General features: G+C 35.0%; 1 protein-coding gene across 2 annotated transcripts in view; it reads right to left on the bottom strand.

Annotated features, from left to right (window-relative positions):
- Nucleotides 1-233: 233 nt before the first annotated feature.
- The window catches only part of LOC144438746 (gamma-aminobutyric acid receptor subunit alpha-2-like), a 63103-nt gene continuing 39233 nt past the window's right edge, over nt 234-24103 (bottom strand). For both annotated transcript variants that reach the window (XM_078127900.1, XM_078127899.1), the window contains exons 4-10: nt 21296-21363; nt 11369-11589; nt 7748-7830; nt 6383-6517; nt 4489-4641; nt 2234-2460; nt 234-1352 (exon numbers count right to left, since the gene is read on the bottom strand). In XM_078127900.1, the coding sequence (XP_077984026.1) occupies nt 1005-1352; nt 2234-2460; nt 4489-4641; nt 6383-6517; nt 7748-7830; nt 11369-11589; nt 21296-21363 (1235 nt within the window). In that variant the 3' untranslated portion in view covers nt 234-1004. The remainder of the gene's footprint in view (nt 1353-2233; nt 2461-4488; nt 4642-6382; nt 6518-7747; nt 7831-11368; nt 11590-21295; nt 21364-24103) is intronic.

The raw sequence follows: 24103 nt of genomic DNA, 5'->3' as shown, positions 1-24103 counted from the left end.
CCTAATTAAAAGTTGTAAAAAAATGTTTGGGATTTTTATATAATTATTGTTACACTTGAATTATTTTGAAGCATAAAGGCCTTCCGTTCTGTGACGTTAAATACAACTTTGGTGAAGATTGGTAGCACGTCACACCTGTCAATCATAAGCCACGTCACGTAGCAGTCTTAACGGACATCATACTCGATCGGCACACAACTGAAACATGCGTGACACATTTTCAAGGTTAGGAGAACTTTTTTTATTTCAAATGTCAAATTTGATTAATCGTGAGACAATGTACTGCTATAAAACTACCACAATCACCTTCAGGTGGCGCTATTTGCGTTTGACTTCATATTGTGATACACGTTGCCAGACGAAAACAAATACAACTGTAAGGTGGTGGTGATAAGTCTGATCATATCAATGTGTAATAAGGGTACAAAATGTGAGATTTTACCTCGTGTGTCAAAAACAATCAACAGTTAAAATTCTCTTCTATCTGCAACCCAAATGACGTCACAACTTTATGGCGAATGTACGTACTTAGTAACCTTGGAGCTCCGTCAGTTGCTGAATGCCGTCAGCGATGGCACTGTTACCATGGATACAAGTAAATCATAGCAAAAATATGCGAAATACTAAAGCGTATTCTGTATCATACAATATGTATATGCCTTGTTGTTTGGGATGATTGAATAGGGTAACTTTGACGTGTAAAGTGCATTTGATGACACAGTGCAATTTAGTTGAATATCTCTTTCAATTTTTGTGTGTCGACTACAACCCCATTGACGTCTAAACGTGATGCAAATGAGTCTAGAGGCAGATTTGATGGAAAAAAATCCTCTCATAACTTCATCCCTGTCTCGAAGTTTACAGGTTCTGTCCAATCACTGGCAAGTGGTGAATTCGTGTCAAACAGCTATACTTTACCAGTCAGTGTTCACGTGTCTGTCTGACGTGAGTTCAAAGTACGAAAATTACAATTGGTGACGAAAAACGTTTTGGACATGTGGGCACTATGACCATTCTTTTTGAAGTGCTGCTGTAGTTGCATTATGTGCGTGCTGTACGCCGCCTGCTGATAAGTAAATAAGCCAGTAAAACAAATTTAGAATGGCAAAGGCTACAGGGAAAGCAATTCTGCATGCTCTGTCTATTTCACAAACATCAACAAATCCACATCTGCGATTGAAGGTGAAGTTTTTATATTTAGCATTTCCCTTTAAACAATGGATGAATGCATTGCAGCAGCTCTCGTCTTCCATCAAATCAGAATCTTCGAAAATGGCGTCGGAGGTGTTCCGGGCTGCACGATAGGAATTGCCACATTTCACCTTCTTTTTACATCCAGATGATCGTTGGAACTGATGAAATACAACAATATTGGAGAGAATGGGAAAAAGGTACAAGTGTGATATGTCGATCATGCATCAAACATATTGCAAAAGTTTTTTAATGCAATCATAAGTAATAAAGAAATACAAATAGATAAATTACACAGATAAAAATACTTAACACACACATGTATCCATCCATCCATCCATCCATCCATCCATTCACCCATCCACCTATTCATTCATTCATGCATGCATGCATGCATGCATGCATCAATCCATCCATTAATCCACCCATTCATCCATTAATTAATTCATACATACATACATACATACATACATACATACATGCATACATGCATACATGCATACATACATACATACATACATAATACATACATACATACATACGTGCACGTGCATGCGTATATACATACATACATACATACATACATGCATACATGCATACATACATGTACATACATACATGCATACATGCATACATACATACATACATACATACATACATACATATATACATGCGTGCATACATACATACATACATACATACATACATACATACATACATGCGTACATACATACATACATACATACACACACACATACATACATACATACATACATACATGCGTACATACATACATACATACATACTTACATACATACATACATACATACATACATACATACATACGTGCATACATACATACATACATACATACATACATACATACATACATACACACACACACATACATACATACATACATACATACATACATACATACATACATACATACATACATACATACATACATACACACACATACATACATACATACATACATACATACATACATACATACATACATACATACATACATACATACCTGTGTTTCGAGTACTTCATCTTCACTCAATGACGAAGACGTGGCAGCTTCATCTATTGTTTGATTTTTGCTAAAAAAGTTGACGGCTGCAAACTCTACGAGCGACCCAAGGGCAAAGGTGAAGCACAGAGCCAGGTACCAATCCATGGCCTTGGCGTATGAAACTTTGGGTAGATTGTCCTTCATGCTCCAACCAAGTGTTGTTATCGCAAGAATTGTTAAAACACCTGAAGTAAATGTTGGAGACCACAAACAAGTTTAGATGTTTATGATGAATAACAATCTTGAAATGTAGAATGAAATGTAGAAAATCGAATAACAAGTATATATAACGATACAAAATGTCGTCTATTTTTCCATGTTTGCATGTTCAAAATCATGAAACAAAACGCTTTGAACATGGAGTGCACATCTCTCGTATAATGTCTGATACTGTAATGGAAGTATACATGGAAAGATCACTGTTTGTCGTCAGCGTTTTCAAAAAATAAAGAAACACAACACAGTCACGCTCCGTTTTCATGACCTGTTGATAATTCTTGAAGAAGTATTCGCCTCAGAAATAAAAACCGTAAATTTTTGCCTGTTAAAAAGACTCCAACCTTTTCTCAGTTTAGAATAGAGAAGATACATAATTAGGGGTCAGCACTCAATCTTTTTGACTTTAGAGTGTAATTATCCCAAAACGTACCCATAAAACTGGCCAGCAAAACAACCTGTGTAAGGAAACTATTTCCTTGACAACGAGATCTTTTTTGTAATGATTTCAAAGGAACTATGTGCTTGTTTTCATATGACGATATTTTAGGTTAGTTATTAAGCTACTTTGATTTTTAAACCAATGATTTCCGAAACGCATCCTTCCTGAAGCTCCAATGTTTGAATCCATGGTCTTGGATTGCTACTATCTCATCCGTGGAGCCATGCAATTGTTGCATTGTCTGTCTCTTGCAAAGGATGATTTATATACATTGTAATACACTTGTTGCATGTGTCTGTCTGTCTGTCTGTCTGTCTGTCTGTCTGTCTGTCTGTCTGTCTGTCTGTTGATTTATATGTGTGAATTGTAATATGATTGTTGAGGGGATTTATATACTTTGTAACACAATTGTATAGTCATTACGTTGTATATAATTATGTGATACATGTTTTTGTTTTGTCTCTAAAAATGATGACAGGATGCGTGCTGTCTTTCATGTTAGTCCATGTTTAGTAACTCACCCTCTGTAAGAGACAGATACATTCATCAATTGTATTACAATGTATATAAATTGCCCTCTGAGAGAGACACACATTCATCAATTGTATTACAATGTATATAACGTCACTCTACAAGAGACAGACACATGACAATTGTATTGCAATGTATATGAATCACCCTCTGTAAGAGATAGACACATGGAACAATTGTGTTACAATGTATATGAATCACCCTCTGCAAGAGATAGACACATGGAACAATTGTATTACAATGTATATAAACCACCCTCTGTAAGAGATAGACACATGGAACAATTGTGTTACAATGTATATGAATCACCCTCTGCAAGAGATAGACACATGGAACAATTGTATTGCAATGTATATGAATCACCCTATGCAAGAGACAGACACATATAACAATTGTATTACAATGTATATGAGTCACTCTCTGCAAGAGATAGACACATGGAACAATTGTATTACAATGTATATGAGTCACTCTCTGCAAAAGATAGACACATGGAACAATTGTATTACAATGTATATAAATCACCCTCTGCAAGAGATAGACACATGCAACAATTGTATTACAATGTATATAAATCACCCTCTGCAAGAGATGGACACATACAACAATTGTATTACAATGTATATGAGTCACTCTCTGCAAAAGATAGACACATGGAACAATTGTATTACAATGTATATGAATCACCCTTTGCAAGAGATAGACACATGGAACAATTGTATTACAATGTATATGAATCACTCTCTGCAAAAGATAGACACATGGAACAATTGTATTACAATGTATATGAGTCACTCTCTGCAAAAGATAGACACATGGAACAATTGTATTACAATGTATATGAATCACCCTTAGCAAGAGATAGACACATGCAACAATTGTATTGCAATGTATATGAATCAACCTCTTGTAAAAGGAAGATCCAAGCAACAATCTGTATCCATTGTGACTTCTGTTCCTGCACGGCTTTTTACTTTCTACTTAAATGTGACATTGGTTCAACGCCATGACAATTCGTACTTACCCAGAGCAACTCTCGCTGGTGTCGCTTCAGGGTTCAACCAGAACGTGACCCAGGATGACATTGTAACCAAAATACATGGCACATATATCTGTATCAGAAAATAACCAATGTCTCTTTGCAAAAAGAAATGTGCTATCAATACAGATCTATTACCTGAAACAAAACAAAATATAATACAAATTACTTACTATTAAGAATCATTCGATTACAGGGGTAAAAATATAATTCTTTCAGACTACACTGTCTAATTTTGACAACAATGTTTATACCTCTTTCAAAAGAATACTATCTCCTCAAAACACTATGTGTGTATCACCTATTTGAAATAATACGTTTGTTGGAAGTTAATGCACATTTGCGTCGTTTATGAGGGGCATTGTATATCAAATTCAACCATTTCTCTCAACAAATAAAACAAGAGAAATGCATTTTAGTTCGCCAGATATTTTCACCACATGAGGGCAGTCAAATGTTGTTTATGACATCCACTCGTTGGACATTTTGTTTTTTTATATAATATGTTAGCAGTTCTACCTTCACAATGCAGGGATAATTACAGTCTCGCCTAATTTTTTAGACCGTCATTCTCATCTCAAACATGCAGTGCACAAAACCTACAGAGCACGTTGCAAATATTTAACCAGTGCCCTGAATATGGGCCAATTACGGGTGATAGTTTATGTGAGCCAAATTGAATACACCGATAGTGAATCATATGTTTTACTCATACTTAAAGCGCCAGTAGTATTCAGGTGAAATATTTCCTATTGAAACTAATATGGTGACCATTTTCATGAATACGGTAATGACAACTTAATAATGTCAAAATGCAGGTAATTACCCAGGAAGATAAAATTATTTTTTGTACATTAAGTTAAATTGCATAGTAATTTCTTTTTATTTTGAACGAAAATATTATAGCAATAAAAATATACAGAATTGGAATGTAATACAATGGGAACCATTATTTACGATCATATATCGTAAAAATCTGCGTTGTTGAAAATTATTCATTACATTCGTCAGCCATAATATGTTGTCTAAGTACACAATAATGACCCGTGAGTTCATCAAAAGTTTAGGAATTTCAATATCTTCTACTTGTGCAAACTCTACAGTGTGCAAAATGCTGTTATAGTATAATATTGAGGTAGAACCTCGAACCAATTTCCTGGACAGTGAAAGTCTTCAAACTTTGCCTTATGAGAGGTTGTTCCTTGTCCCTTTAAATAAAAAAAAATGGGGGCTCATCGTCTTGTTTCAAAGGAAACAACAATGTTTTACTTTCCCATAGAATTGATACAGTATACTCGACGGCCATTTTGGATTCTAAAAATATTTACTTTTGATATCATTTTGATTTTTTTTCTTGATTTTAACTGAGAATGGATTCGATTTCCTGAACAAAATACAACAGAGGTTAAAATTTATATTCCCAAGGTGCATGCTATTTATTTTGGAGTTTAGTTTATAAAGGTTTTATCATGATTTCCTTCTTGAAAATTCAGTATGAAACAACATTAAAACAAAAATGCGCAATACATTGCAAAAAGGTACAAAATATAAACACTTTGTTATTGTACGTACAAAAACAAATATTTCACACATTTATAATCTTCTGCAATTTATTGAGTTCCAAACAAGGACATGGCATTGTTTTTTCACATTGATTTTTCATGAAGGAAGTCATTATGAAAAAAATTGTTTTATAAATTAAAAAATCCAAAATGAATACCCCAATTCATCATCCATATGTCCACTTTAAAGTAATTGCAAAGTTGAAGATTTTCATTTCCGAGGCACACACTACATTAAAAATCTACAGAGAAGGCGTGGGAGGTTGTTGGCAATTGTGACTCATTTATAGAGAAATTAGTTTTTCATTTTGTTTTACCTATTCTGTCAGAGACAATGGTGAACTCCCCGACCGTGTTATCCATTAGGCGGAATTGTGACAGTCTTGAGTGAGGAGACATCTTAACCTTATCAGGATGCCAGCTGTATAAGATGTCTTCTGTTGAAAAGCTATCTGCAGATTATGAAGGAAAGTAATAGATCAAGACGAACCACTGCAGCAGTGGATAAAAAAGAGCCAGTCCGGAATTTCAAGACGCGGTCTGTTTTCACAATCTTTTGGTGTCTTTAAGACAGAAATTGACATTAAATTCTACTCAACAAAAAAGTGTGAAAAATTACATAAATATTACAAGTAAGACGTCTTTAGAGTTATCATCAATAAAGTTACAATGAAACTGACGTAATAGCTAGATTCAAGTATGACGTCACTGCCTCATTTGCATATATTACTGTTGTCGGAAATGAGTGATTAGGTATATTGAACAGATGACGTAATAGTCTGACATTGACGCAATTTCCTCATTTAGATATCGTACTCTTGTCACAGCTACATGATGAAAACTAGTCCGGCTTAGGTGACGTAATCTGATTCAACAATGACGTCATTACATCATTATGGTAAGAGAAACATGATTGGAAATGATGGTACATTAAAAAAGATGAAGTAATGATAAGAGATACATATTGTATGGAAATTCTATTCAAGACGTCCACGTAATTCTGAGTAGTTTAAACTATGTGGTATTAGCCATATTGATGTAGTACATACTTTTCAATTTCCAACACAAACAGTTTTAGAAAGCAAAGTTAATTACTAGTTTGAGAATTCACACCAATCTGATTAGAGGAGGCGATCAAGACGAAAACGTAAACATGTATCAAGAATGTCAATTCAAGCACAATTACCGAGGTAAAATAACAATGAACGATTAGACGACATCTACATCGGATTTTAATCAGATTGAATTCACACCGGACCTATTTGTTTTAGTGCAGCGCATTTACTTCAGTCTGCTGTTGATGTCATCAGTGAAAGGGCGAAAGCTTTAAACACCGTCTTTCTGAAACTATTTGTGTTACAAATTGAAATCTTTATACACATGTAGTATATCTACCGTACATGCTAGTACAAGCGTATCAGGATATACCAATATCTGATAATATCTCATCACCACTAAGAAATCATCATGACGTGTTCTCATTGATAAATTTACATTAACCAATACAATATAATAAGTTTTTAAAATTGCCACTTTAAATGCGTTACCATGACAATCGAAGATCTTAACCAAATGCTACTAAGGGTCCAACCTTATGCATATAAAAACCATGGTGCCGACAGTTAAGGCTAGTACAGAGGTTAGAACATTATACAACCAATATTTAGATATTCATTACTTACTGCTGCCAAATACGAGAGGGCAAACCTGTCGATCCATTGGATAGTTTTCAAAATGCATTTTACATTCAGGGATTACTGTAAGCCTGCAATAATAAAAATAGTCATATAAGTCACTCTCAGTAAGATATACATATAAATCAATCTATTCACTATATTATACACAGTGATTGGTTATTAAATTAAAACCAAATCAAATCCACAAATCTTCCCATCTCTATGTAATTTATCAAAATACGGAAACTCATCGACGTTAACAAGATTCTTCAGTCGAATTTAAACTGTACTGAAATAACAAGAATTTGGGAATAGTGTAAAGTTCAGTACGATCACACAATCGTTTCCTGTGCAGTTAAGAAGATTTCTCATGGGTTTACCTATTTTCTCTTCATAGTTAACTTAATATAACTGAAGTAGGTCTGTGTGGAGAGGTCAAGTGATTCTGTGAAAACTTCCAATATCATTTTATTATATGAAAGCGATATACGATGAGAATTCATGACGAGTCTGAGTTGTGGAATTGAGAGGAAAATATTGTCAACTCTTTGTACTATGTGAATATTACAGAGCGTGTTCACAGAATGTTAAACCTGGTTTCCTATACCACAACATCTAAACTAAATCTATGCATGTACAGCTACATGTGGATAAAAACTGCCTTGCCTTCTTATAGTACAACACACAATATACAAACTTTATGTCCATGAATGTATACGCGTTACACCACGAGTGGACTCAGGCTAAGTTAGTTTTACGAAAACAAACAAACAAACAAACAAACAAACAGACAGACAGACAGACAGACAGACAAAAAAACACACATAAATACGGGTGGTATGTGCAATTGTGACTATTTCGCATGTAAGAAACATACATACCAATTCTTGATACTGCGAAACATTCATTATGGTTGATACTGATTTGTGATTACTCTATTGTTGATGTTTGTCAGTATTTATTTATTTATTTATTGATTGATTGATTGATTGATTGATTGATTGATTGATTGATTGATTGATTGATTGATTTATTTGTGTTAGTTAGTTAGATTGTTTTTGTTTGTTTGTTTTCGTAAACAAAACTAACTAAGCCTGATCATGAGTCCCCTGTGGTTACACTAAAATTCAGGGTTGACACAGAAAGTGTCAAACAAAAATCTTATCATCAGTGCTATATTTCATCGTCTGGTCCGAAAACTTAGAAAACTTGCTACATTTTTTATGAGCTATCATTATCTGGCAGATCGTTGCCAAAATGGAACCTGACAAGCTATATGTTGTTACAATGTGACATTATTTGGCGGCGATGTGCTAGACAATGGTATCTTAGGCAAAGAACATGTAATACTAGAAAGAACGTTTGTCATATCTTTGCTCAATGATATACATTGTAGCAATGTTTACTTAGTCAGTGTATTTGGCGTATCTGCTGTCATTATAATGTACACAATTTGGATATATATTGTCATGCCAGACTATGAAATTTAGAAGTCACTGTGGTAGTTATATTATTGTTGAGCCAGACGATACAATAGAAGCCAATTAATCTGAAACAACGCCGTATGGCTACAAATATCTTAATATTATTGCTACAGTGTATCGTCTGACTTGATAAAGCTCATTAAATTACACGTACATTGCTACATGTTATCGTTTGACTCGGCGCAAAACTGAGTACAAATGTTACATATAACTTTTAAGGCTGCGAATCACCCCAAATTAGCTCACCCAAAGAAACTGTAGCAATGTCAATTGGTTATTATTTTGTGGCGCCAGATGATGAAATACAGTATAATGTTAGAAAGACGTTTGTTGAGCCAGACGGTGTTCTGTTTCAGCTTACTGGCTTCTATTGTAAATCACAACACAGCGAAAATTAAAAATAAATGATCAGGGAGTATATTGTGAAAGTAGAAATGTCAATTGTTATGAGAAGCGTCTATGGAATACTATTGTGATAACCTATCCGTAGGATATTTCAAACACATATTTCATTCACCCTCAGCTGTCGCTATGAAAAATTCAGGAATGTTATCAGGGATGGAACGATAGATATTTGCATGATGAACATTGGGAGATAACGTCGCTAATGTTATCGAGATGAACTCTCTTTCGTCACTTCTAAACCGAGTTTGATATCTGATATTTTTATTCTTGTAAACACAATACGTGTCAGACTATACAGTAGAAACATTCGCTTCAGGTTTTGTATCAAATAGTAATGCCTGCAAGCTACATTGCATATCAATGTGATGTAGGTGTTTTACTGTGGGATAAAAGAAGTGCGAGATGTTATGAAAACCAGTCTCGTCCGAAACGCAAACAAACTCAATAACGTGATCATCACATCCACTGAATAACTTTAACGATTTTAAAACCCTTTATGCTGGCCAGAGTGAATAAATTGTTTGTCTGAAATTGATCTCTTTCTGGGATTTGCCGCTCTAACCTGTTTACAACTGTCGGAAACAATCACATTTTATACTCTTGCTAAAGTTGTTAAAGCGTCATGAGCGCATGCGTGATCTGGACAACTTGATAAAAATCTATACATATATTACGATTGTATGTATCATTAAAGTGTATTAACACACTGTTAGTTTTCATTAACATTATAAAACACACCTGTGGACAATTATTTTTAGGAAGACATTCATCTTCAAACATTAGTGTTGTAATTAAAGTGTACAATTAATAGCAAAGTTTGTTCCGTCTCTTGAGGCTAAAGCAATGAATGATGACCATATATATATTTTAGTGTTCGGATTCTAAACGTCCCACTACATTGCATTACATCACTGAACTCACATCTTACTCTCTTTGGTTGGATAGAAAATATACAGTTTTGGTACAATTTGTATGCTAAATAGTTCATCACTGATAAATCATAGTTTTTGTTTCGCTTCGAGAATCTGACCATTTGACATTTCTGTAATATAGTTTACAATTTCCGTTGGACTGCTCGTTGATCCGCGAATGTTCTATGAATGTCATAAACTTTTATCAGAGAGGAAAAGGGCAATTCTCTAATAGAGAGAGGTGAAAGCGTATTGATAATGAAAATGAACAATAGTTCGAAAGTCTCTGATAAGTAAATGCCAGTCCGTCCGTCTCTGTCTGTCTGTCTGTCTGTCTGTCTGTCTGTCTGTCTGTCTGTCTGCCTGTGTCTGTCTGTCTGTCTATCTATCTATCTGTAAGTTTGTCCCTCCCTCCTTCCTTCCGGCATGTATGTATGTATGTATGTATGTATGTATGTATGTATGTATGTATGTATGTATGTATGTATGTATGTATGTAAATTGTGAAGTTTACTATACAATTGTCCACTGTAACTTAATAATTAAATTGCATGGTATAACACCAATTGAAAGACTACCCTATCTAAACATTGTGTTTATTTGATATCACACTATCAATGACATCGAAATTCATAGAGTGAAATCCGACCAGTACATACAGTAACACAGAGACAGGCACAAGACCATTTAATAGTGTTACTATATACAACTAACCAGCGGTATATCAATTCGAAGAAACACAATCAAATTAATATGCTCTTCACACGCATCGCTACACCCAGACGTATTAACATTACATACGACTCTAAAACAATCGGAAAAAATACCTTTGAGTGTATAACACGTCTCCGTTTGGATAGATACGGAATAATCGGTTTGGTGTAGTGATGTTGTGTCCGTAGGATTTCTTGCCATTTACGAAATATGTATCTGGATACCATATGCTCTCCAGCATGACTGTATTTAATGATAGAATTTTATAAGGGTCATCATATGCCAGGCGGGGATCATTCCAACGTTGACGAAAGAAGACGTCCAGATGATACTCCTGTAGGGAAGGAGACATTATTTGACATGTGAAATGGGAGGGAATTATACTGTAAGTGGTGATAGGGACCATCAACGTACACAACTAAGCCGATCTGGAACGATTGTCAAATGTACCGGAAACCCATGTCCGCTAGGTATATTTAAGGAGAAGAGATTTAGACACTTCATGCCTGGCTTTAGCTTTTATGTGTATTTTCATTCTATGTACAAAACAAACTGAAATATATAATCAGTATATTTACATCCGAGAAAATGTATAAAACAAAACAGTAATTATACACTTACAACCGACGATACAAAGCCAAAATTGTCATTATGATAATTATCTGTTCAATGATTTCTCAGATCATGACCAGATTCCTCTTCATATATTTGTAGTTTCATACCATGCATGAGCCAAGTTGAACAACAAATATGGAATATATATTCTGATCGTTAAGCGTCTACGTCACTGGTTCTGCTGTGTTCCAAATATGAGTCAAAACGTTCAAAATTGCCATTACTTTCCACGATTTTTCTTTGATGTTACTGGCGCTGATATAATTATGTTATTCTCCAATATTTTTCTTCATTCAGCAGGAAAATACTATCAACCTAAGGGTTGTCACTACGAATCGCTAGACTCGTAGTGACAAAGGCCCCTTATGTCACTCGTACTTGCCTTGGCTGAACGAAGAAACATTTTAGGGAATAACATTTAATTATATCACAATAACTTTTACTTGGTGTACACAAACATTCTTTAAAACCTGATTTCGAGATGTGATATTTTAGACCGTCGTTGACATATGTTGTCAGTTAAGATCTAGGCTTATCGGTTTCAGGGTTTGTTATATATTTAAGATGTATTTGTCTCTATGAAATTGAGCCGAAAGCAAATCACATTTTATTCAGTAGATTTCGACTAAACACAGATCAATACAAACCCGTCATGAAAAGCTGAAAGACGAGCGAAATAGTTACTACGTATACAATGCATGACTGCATGATGACTAGTGACTGAATATGGGCAATGTGTGTTTTGTAACACTTCACAATCCGAGGAGCCTATTCTTTCCCGAGTCTAGACAAACCACTGATATAAACGCCTGTGCTACTGTAGTAGTGCCCTACGGAATATAGAAACTGAACAATGCCCTCTGTATGTAAATTGAGGTTACTATGGGTCTATACTCCATACCACATGACATGACAAAAAGCCACAAACAGTGTAAAAAGTTTATTATTGTACGTACTTACAATAACAAACATTTGACACATTTATTAATCTTTTGCAATTTAATGAGTTACAAACAAAGATTTGGCATGCGCTGTTTTACATTGATTTTTCAAGTAGGACGTCATGATAAATACCCAATCTTCATCCACATGGCCACTTTAAACACCTCTTCTGCAGACTTTAAGCAATTATATCCAAAGTTATCCAACTCTAGACACCGATTTTATGTAAATAAATGATTAGTATCTAAACTTATCTAGTATCATATTTCTATTGATTTTTCTTTGGAAAGGTCTAAGATCTACATATAATGCTGATAGGCTTACAAATGTGTATTTTCACTATGGTTTAGGTCATTAACCCATGCTATGATTTGCCCTAAAGTGCGATACAACTGATCTCACTTGACACGTCTCCGTAACTATACTAACATACATAACTCTTGATATGAAACAAAAAATAACACAGATAAACATTCAGCTCTAACCCATGCCCCTTAAATGTCACTTTAAATAAAGAGTATACTTGACATGGAACATATGCACCTTAATTTGAGAATAGTGTATTTGGAAAGCAGTTCAAAGGTCACTTGACCTCCATCTTGAATTTCACCCTAGTGCCATTTATCAAGTAAACACGCTGCTAAAATGATGATTCGCTCAGTCTGTAGTTTTTGTTTCAACTGGTACTGGTGAGTTAACTCGGCGAATTTATAACATTTTAAGTAGATGGCTTTCCCGGTCAACCACCAAATATTATTATGACTAATACGTGAACTTCCTATTTCTCTGACCACCTAAATAAATGTAATACTCTGGCGCAGACTTGTAAAAATCGGTGTCGAAGTTTGGACTGCGGGCTGACTTGAACACGTTAAAAATGGTATGCAGTTTATGCAAATGAACCTAGGTTGAATCAAAGCAAAGGGCATATGTCTCCATACTGCTTAATCTGAAATGTAGAGGAAAATTGTTGCCCAACAGTTATGACATTACCATAATTGTTCCCACTTTTTATTTTGCTGTCAGTATCATTCAAATTTTATCGTCTGCACAGAAAATACTGATGATAGATGATTTCTCTGACAATTTTGGTAGGATTTCGTTTCTAATTTGAATTGGGGGCATTTAAATGGCTTTCCATCAATCCCAATAAGAATTGTGTTATCTGCAAGCCGCATCAACCAAATTACCTCATTCACATGTATTTCTACAAAATCCATTCTCGGGTGACCAATGAGTAATCCCTACGTGCCCGACATAAATCGTGAACATCGGGCGACGCATTGACTGTCCTTATAAGACCGTTTAAATCAGTCAACGCAAATAGGAAAGCTAATACCAGTAGTATTAATGGATTCGTTTCAAACTCGAAGTCAAAGTTGTACTCTCCAACAACGTTTCTCAGCTATGTCAGCTACCCAGGGAATTGAGGAAGTATAAAGGGCCGTTGTGCCGCTATAGATCCGTGCTAGGGGTAATAATTGTAAAGCGCTCTGAGCTCAGGGAAATCACTATATAAAAACCATTATTATCATTATTGTTATTATGATCATTACCTTTTTACTTGCATACATTCTATTATGTCTGTAGAAATCTGGCAACTGTTTATACTCATTGTGATCTGGAGACATACCCCTGGGGACATACCGCCTCCCCCTCCCCATGTTGATCTGGATATTGTCATCATTTCCTTTGTCTGATCATATTTCCAACGAGTATTACGTCGGTATTACGCATTCACTTTACACTACCCTATGAACTGGTGAGTCTTCAGAGCTTAACTCTTGGCAATTACATGTATCTTAACAGGTCGTATTTTGGTATTTGGGGCAGAGATTAACCTGTTTGATTGATCCATGCTTAGAATTTAATGCACGAAAACTATTAGGAGTTGTCCAATTACTCAAACGTCTCGTTGAAGTACAGTACTGTAGAGTAATCCGACAATCAAGATACACCCGTTGATATGTTGTCTTTCAGTTAAACTCAACTTGATTTTATATACCTTGTCATGCTCATTCATTACTTAATGGTCAATGCGTGGTGTAAGAAACGAGAGAGAGAGAGAGAGAGAGAGAGAGAGAGAGAGAGAGAGAGAGAGAGAGAGAGAGAGAGAGAGAGAGAGAGAGAGAGAGAGAGAGAGAGAGAGAGAGAGAGAGAGAGAGAGAGAGAGAGAGAGAGAGAGAGAGTGAGAGAGAGAGAGTGAGAGAGAGAGAGAGAGGGGGGAGAGGGGGGGAGAGAGAGGGACGGATCCGGAGGGAGGGAGGGAGGGAGGGAGAGAGAGAGGTATGGGGACAATCATCATGTTCTGCAAATTAACTAGAGTAACACAGGCTAAGTGTATGAGCTTTTGTATTTGGGCGAAAATATTTCCATAAAACCTCCATCAAACCATGCTGAGAGAGAGAGCCTAGTCTTCTGAAATAACGCTGCATACATTCTGATCGGGTTTTTAGATAGAAGTGTGTGTATGAAATATGTCATCAGGTGTTCTTGACAAGTATAAATGGATGTAAGTTGACTCCAAACGTTTAGTCATATATAAGGGTAACCTATACATTGAATGCTACTCTACTTCTACCATAACCGTTACTTGATATAGTAAGGGTGACCCTATTTTTTCTTCTGTTTCTCATTACCCGACCGACCCAAATTTTCAGCTCCTACATCAAAATAATTTTATTTATTTTCGCCCGCCCTTGATATTTTAAGGAGCAGCGCCATCTCTGGCAAGAGTAAGCAAGTCTGAACTATCGACGTCATCTATAGTCATGGCGGCGGCGATGACACTTTTTCATGAAACAGAGCATTCTTTCATGATGGAAGTTATTCAAGGAGGGGGGGGGGGCGCTGAGAAACTGCCAATTGTGTATTGAAGCTGGGAAAGGGCTTGTTACCAGGAATCCAATAAAAAGAAGATAGAGAGGAGGAAAAGTAGAAACATGAAGATGATTTTTAAAAACTGTTTTTCTTTAAAACAAATCGTCCAACAGACCCATAGTTGCTATGAAAAAATATTGACAAACATAAATAAAATAGTCACCCTAAGCATCTTAATATGTGTATTACAGAATAACGTTTGAAGCAAGAAATATACTTATATCATTTTACTTCCTTACTGGAACATACTTTACTAATGACAACACTCAAACATGATTTTTAGGCACAATCATGCAAGTAATTCGATGACATATAATTATTATATGTAATACTAAGATGTCAAAGAAATCCCCATTATGCCATCAAGTATGCTAGCAATATGTCAGAAGATGATTTTATTGCCATCTTAGACATGTGTTGACACAATCATTGTACTATGATATTTATATCGACGTGTTAGACGTGTAAGTTTTTTTACCCGACTTGAACAGTTACATACAAATCAGCTTGTTCAATTCACACCTATTAGCAATGTTTTGTCTCCGTCGGCGTCATCCATAATACAGCATTTCAACACACTCCTTACTACCAAACCAGAGTGACTATAGAGTTTAGGCAACATGGTGTTTTTCTTTATGTCTGATTATACAAACTGTTTGGTTTAAAATATCATAAATACAGACACTGATAGCGCGCAAACATGTAAACTGCTACATTTTATCTCACCGTCTGTGCGGAACACAAATCAAAATGATTGTCGGGTGAAACAGGGAAGATTGACAATTAGGTAAAATGTAACATTTCATGGGCGTGCGTGCGTGCCTGCTATCAATTCCTTTGTGTATTTCCTAGTAATACAGGTTGTGCGAGATATAAGAAACATCGTACCGCCTAATTGAAACTCTATAGTCTTTCCGGTTTGGTAGTAACTTTATAAGAAGAAATGATATTTTTCTAGTTGTACACTGTTCAGTACAATCAATGTTTGACTCAAAATGCAATCTTGATCTTGTAATTGATAGGTTCTATCGACCACAGATTTAAAATGCATTGAATTTTGTCAACCCGTATAGTGACTGGAGAATAACTATGACAAGCCAATTTAGCAAACATATTACCTAATCTACCTCAACCTATTCAAATACGGAGATTCAATTTCGCAAACCTATATTTCCCATAGAAAACACTTATAGTTGATAATAGAAAAGGAGTCGTATAGACTACATTTGTCAATAAATCAATAATATTGGCGGCATAAAAATAACACACCTTGAAAAACGGTTCGATGCATGAGCTGCTGTTTACTTCAAACCTGGTCAAGAGGACACGGCCTATATATATCCACTGATCGAACAATATTAACATTCACGATGTCAACTGATTTTACTGTTCTCGTAATATGTAGTGCTATAACCATATACTGGTGCCCGTAAGTAATAAGTCAGATATACACGTAAGCTTATAGCCGCCAGGTATCAGTCTCGCGGTTGATTCAACCGCTTCATTTTCAATACCGAACAACTAAGCTTGACAGAATGATATCAGATGTTAAGTTCCCCCCTATTCATCATTCAGGAGTAACTTTCTGATAACCATCAATATTTTCTCTCAAATCAGATGCATAATTTACGACTTGCACGCACATCTTCTTGCTTGCGGCCAACATAGACAATACTAATATCCTCCCATGACGTAACACCATTAAATATTGATAAGGTGTAAGATAACCTTATTTTCTTCAGGTACTATACGTATTTTGACTAAATAGGGTGCACATATCCTGGGACTCATTACTGTATTACAGGTGTTCATAAAAGATTCATATTTCAATCGATGTTTGGATAGTTTACATCATCATGTGCCATGATATGATCGCTATGTTTCATTTATTACTTAAGCACAAGTATGGCGAATACCAAACTACAGAATCATAACACCAGACTCGGTTTGTTTTATACATAATACAACCTGTAACACCCAAGTAAAGCGATTGCATTCTGTGCCACAACTGTTCTATAGCATTCATATAAAGTGTAAAATTACACCGTAAGGCCAAACAAAAAAAAAGTTATTTGGTTCCGGTTACGCCGACCCTAAACTTTTTTTTTACATATTCGAGAGAAAAAAAGAAAATCGCGAAAATTGTGAAGTCTGGCAAGAAATAGTGGATGCGGAAACTGACATCAACTTAAAAAGACAATACAAAACTCTTCTTCCAATCTGTAATGGCTGTACATCTGATGAGAAGAAACCAATAACACAGAGACCTTATGGAAAACAACGGAAAACATAACTACCTGACCTAGACACTCACACATGAAAAATTAATAAATTTAAAAAAAATAAAATAAAAAATCTACCTACCCCACCTATTCTAAAATTGAATGTAATCTGAACCACACAATTTGTTTTTACGCCTAAGTTGCATTTGTTTTAATTGTAACCTTAGTATGGTCCTCCAAACGTAATTATTTGTTAACAAAGTTGCCGCACGGAAAACGGAGTAATTTACTGCAGGGCATTTAGCTCTCGGTGATATACAGGCGATGTTTGTTTATACTCTATAGTCATACCCTATTCCCTTATTTTGCATTAGTAACATCGTTTACAAATTCACCATATTTACAACCATCGTGTACTGGGCTGATACTTAAAGCAAATTGAAACAATATTCTTTGACACTTGATATGAATGCTATATGCTTTTTTTGGTACACAGTGGAATCGCTTTACATCTGGGTGTTACGGGTTCTATCTACAAACGTGTTTGTGTTGTGTGGTCCAAGGTTGGTCACCATGAAAGCAAATGATAATAATATGTTGCCCCAACAAGTTACCCTATTGAAAACATCCAGCATTGCTTAAGGGACAGAAGTATTTATTAGCGATACATTCTTTAATGTTTTATACATCCATACAAATTCTTCTCAGTCCATCAATAAAGTTGTTTTAGTACCATATGTCTGTTTTGGATCCCATAACGAGGCATCACCATTGGTAATAGGATTTCGAAACGTGATCCTGTTTGTATACCCGAATCTATACACACACAAGGTCTATCCGCGTTCGATAGAGTTGTGTCTAATTGTCCCCTTGCGGTTATAAAGGAAGCAGCTGCCGTATGAAAGTAATTGTGAAGTTGATTCAAATATTGTCGGAGTATGTTGCCGCGAATTAGTCCCCAGGTCATAGAAAGAATACTTTAGGTTCTTTGATTTTCATATTCTAACCATTACTGAGTTTGCTAATGTTTACAGTTAAACCAATTGTGATTTTTAGACGATTAAACTTAAGTCTATACATGAACCATGACCTAATGACCAGAGTCCTGATGACAAAACGTGAAGAACTGCGACGGTTTATGAATTTCCATGGCACATAAACGAAAGCGTATTATGGAACACACAACGTATGTTAAGATGCAAGGTTTATATAGTAGTGAAGTATGCCTTTTAGAATTGTATTACCTGTAACTTGAGCATTGTTTAGTCAGACAATAAACAGAATTGAAAGTTGTTAACATACCAATAATTAGACGTTATAATATGTTAATTGGTGGTCGATTACATCCATAAAGAGTACAGTAACAGGTTGAAATCGTGATTAAATTTGGTCGGCAATTATTAGGTGCGGACCCAAAAATCAATTTGATTTAATTTATTGTATCATATTAATGCATGAAACTACACAAATATATTTACCTACAGGTGGTAATACTGTTAAGGGTATACAATATTATGAGTAAGTCTTATATCTGACAAAACAGTTTCGAAGAACGTTTCAGTTGCAGCTAGTGTTGAACTGTAAAGATGTCCAAACCTATTGACATTCTAAACCAGTAAAGTAATTGCACTGATAGTACAGTGTCCTTGACTCGATCGTTACTTTATCATCTAAACCAAAGGCTGCAAATGAATACCTCATTTCAGAAATTGGTTTGCGATTTTTATATGTTGAACATTACTTGAAGGTATCCTAAATTCTGTGAAAGATTACATGCTGTAGAACGTACAGATGGGTAACTTCAACAAAAGTAAAGTCATACACACGTTGGATTTATTGACAAATCAATGATCTAAGGAAATGACTAATATAATTTAAACAATCCTTACAACAGTCAATATTCTTTCTAATTAACAAGACGTGTATTGGCATTCTTTTTAGAGAAAACACTAAACGGTCCACGCACCTTATTTCATGTAGTAGTTTATTGTACGGAATAACAAGTGCTACAATGAAACTCGACCTACCTGCAACAACTAATTACCACAGTTGTTAATTTTATCGGACAATTACAGCAATTTTATCGTCTGTACCCAGTGGAAGTGTAATTGGTAATAGTGTTCTGTTTATGTTTAGACAAGGGAGTTATTTATTACAAGCTGTATGTACATACTGAGAAGAATAGTCAGTTTTTACCCAAAATTAACATCTACACAATACTTGAAATTTAAATCATTATTGATCTTAATAAGTGAAACCAAATATCCCTGTAAAACTTGTTTTTGTGTTTAAAGTTGAACCACAGACGAGGAAAAAATGTTCTCCCTTGTCTGTGGTTGAACTTACCAATGTGCGCGGCACAGTATGCAGTATGTAGGCAAATGTTTCCAATGAACGTATTCTTAATGGGGAGAAACCAAGATACACATTGCAATGTTATAGCCAACCCCAAGTTTGTGTTGAGTGAGTTGTTTTCATTTGTGGTATTTGCAAAGCACCTCTACTCTGTCTGAAAAACTTGATATAGTTGGCTGCATTGTATAAACCAGTTTTTGTTACTAATTATACTCCCAATAGGATCAGACAGACATACAGAAAGAGAAAACTGCTGCTAACAACAATATGTTGCAGGTAGAGCGATTTTAATTGTAGTTAGGCGTAAAAAATGTTTATGTGGTTCCAATTACATTCAATTTTAAAAGAGGTGGGGTAGGTAGATTATTTTCTTTTCTTTTATTATATATTTTATTTCGTGTGTGAGTGTCTAGTTCAGGTTTTCCATTGTTTTCCAAATGGTCTCCGTGTTGTTTATTTCTTCCTATCAGATGTACAGCCACTACAGATTGGAAGAATAATAGTTTTATATTGTCTTTTTAAAGTTGATTTCAGTTTCCGCATGCACTATTTCTTGCGAGACTTCACGATTTTCGCAATTTTATTATTATTTTTCTCAAATACATAAAAAAAAGTTTAGGGTCGGCGTGAAAAACTAGGTGGGATCTGGTAACCAGAACCAAACAACTTGTTTATTTGGCCTTATTATTTTCAGTAATATTACTATTACTAATACTATTAGTTGACGATACAATATTATAGTTACCACGTTCTAGTGTAATAAATGTAGGCAATTACGGCATGAGATTCGAGTGTTATAGCTAAAATGATAATACATTACACTAACTTTGACAAGGCATTTCCGCTGGCGTCAAAGACGAACTATTAATCTATATATAATGCCTTTTTAAATAATCCAGCCTGTCTTTAGTCGTGCAATGCCGATTACAGTGGGTTAAATATCTACTTACAGGTAATGACACAAACTAAGTTCGCTGACAAGTTTGAATAATGAATGTACTACCATCAGTCACTTACTTAACTTACCATGTCAACTTCTTGGATTGGTCCTATGCTCAGGGCATATATATCAGCCACCACAAGAAGTGGGGGACCTAAAAGGAAAGACGAAATCAGTGAGAAACCTTTGTAATGGCTGTAAAATAAAGCAGTCTGAAATTGATGGATAACAAAGAAGAAACTAGGGAGAACTCCTTGTAAAGAAATGCCTGTGGAATATATCAGTCTGAGATTGATGTTTTCCTGCAATTTAACAGTATACACAAAGACACTTCTCTATATCCTAACCAATACATTATATACAATCAATGGTGTACAAACAATAGTCACATGTACAATGCATACTCAAAGTAGTGATTCATATCATTGACAATACGAATATTTTCTCTATCTAATTGGTGAGTATGTTAGATTCAAGCGTACATTTTTCTAAGATACATTACCTATTATAAAGACTTATTGTCTGTCTGTCTGTCTGTCTGTCTGTCTGTCTGTCTGTCTGTCTGTCTGTCTGTCTGTCTGCCTGCGTGCGTGCGTGGATGGATGGATGGATGGTTGGATGGGTGGATTTGAGTTTTGTTCAGACAATTTCGATCTGAACAATACATACATACATACATACATACATACATACATACATACATACATACATATGTACGTACGTACGTACGTGCATACATACATACACACGCACACACACACATACACACATACGTACGTACGTACGTATGTACATACATACATACATACATACATACATGCATAATATATATATATATATATATATATATATATATATATATATATATATATATATATATATATATATATATATATATGTTTACTACTTTTAACTCGGTGAACACTAGAAGGTAACTAGATGGTAATAAAAACGTTATTTGGTCTTGTCGAGTAATGAAGTGCTCTTCTTCTAGATAAACCTTATCTTGTGTTTGCTGTCTCTGTTTCAATATAGAGACTACGGTGAGCATAATTCATGATTTAAGGTGTCGCTACAACAAAAAACCGTTGAACCGTTACAGATAAGTTCATAATTCTACATTTTATTCAGTTAGACGTTTCGAATTTACACCCAGAAAAGCTGTAAATCACACGAATTAGATGTCTAAAAATAATACAATCCAAGACAAATATGTGACGTCAGAATCCAAATCTGTCGAGAACAGTTAAGGATAAGGTAATTTAGACGTGCCGAAAGAGATGGCGTAGTTACAGAGTCTCTTAAAGTGTACTGACTGCAAAGAAAAGTCAAGTCAAGTCGTGACGATTATTAACATGCTATACATCATCCCAGGGTCGAATATGATATAAAAGTATATAAAAGGATAGCATTTTACGGCCCTTACATTAAATATTTCATTATTAAAAGTAGTGTGTACTGAATAAAAGTTATAGCGTATATAAGGGGTATGCAGCTATATGTCAGCTCCCCAATGATTTGATTCGCACGCAAACATCAAATCTACCATTATTAATATTCTTGTGATTCGCTTGAAATGATCCTAAATTCTATTACAGGGCATTGTCAGCCAGCGTGTATAAAAAGTGAAGTGAATGGTTTGTACAGTCATCATTTATGAGGTCGAAATATTAGTAGATGATTTATGAGGATACGTATAATACTAAAACATGCCCCAATAGATTTTATTTTACGGCAGCCATAGATGGATTGGCGTAATTGGAACGCTAGGCATTAGATGGAATCAATATAAAGTTGTTAAAAATGATGCAAACTAACGGATGTTAGGAGATTACTGCATAATGTAAAGTTTCTATCGTGAATTGGCATATACACTTGAAATCAATTCTGAAATAGATGGCTTAATTTTCGTTGTATTATTTTGAATGAAATTCTTATTGTGGACAATTTCCAATGAATTTTATTACGTGGTAATATGTGGTGTAAGATAAAGCATGAATGTGAAATTGCACATTGGTTTACTTTGTAGTACATACATACATACATACATACATACATACATACACACATGCATATACACATACATACGTACATACATACATACATACATACATACATACATACATACATACATACATATCACATTTTGCAAAAATACACGCATCGATTCCCACCCACATCACGTCCACTTGTTAGCATGGGCATATTCTGCATATCCCACTTCAAATCCAGACATTGGATCACGCGCAATGGCACTAAGTAATGATTTTTAAAGTCCCTATAATACAAAAAAATACTTTGATCATACATACACAAGCAGCCATATAAATAGACTGCATTCCATACCTATTTGACTTTCATTGCCACTACTTTTCTGATTAGTTGTATATTAACTTTAAGTCTCTTTCCAGACACAGCGACGTGTTTTTTTCCATTTCTTTTCCATTTTATTGTTATCACTCCCGTGGGTAGTTTTACCCAAAAGTTAAGTCTCAGTTGACACCTCGTTTACCGTCATTATATGCATACTCATTTTGTAGAGCAACACTTAAGCTGATTACTTCATCTATGACCGGCACGTACAAATGACCACACGACCATGTTCTAATTTATTTCTCTCTCCTATCCGAGAAACAATGATTTGGCTGAAACCAAGTTCTTGGTATTATCATTTGAGATGTTTTACACATGGTTGTAACCTTTTAATACATTGAGTTGATAGACGAAACATGCAAGAATTCTCGTCATAATTTTCAGATAATTTGTCTAATATAAATATGCCAATTTTTAGAAAGAAGGCTGATGTGAATTTCCATCGTAAGCGACAGAAAGCACCATCTTATATATTGACGTAATGTTTACTTTTGATATAACTCGAAATTTCATGATCATAA

Source organism: Glandiceps talaboti, chromosome 8, assembly GCF_964340395.1.
Source record: "Glandiceps talaboti chromosome 8, keGlaTala1.1, whole genome shotgun sequence".
NCBI lineage: Eukaryota > Metazoa > Hemichordata > Enteropneusta > Spengelidae > Glandiceps > Glandiceps talaboti.
This window is presented reverse-complemented; position numbering and strand designations above follow the sequence as displayed.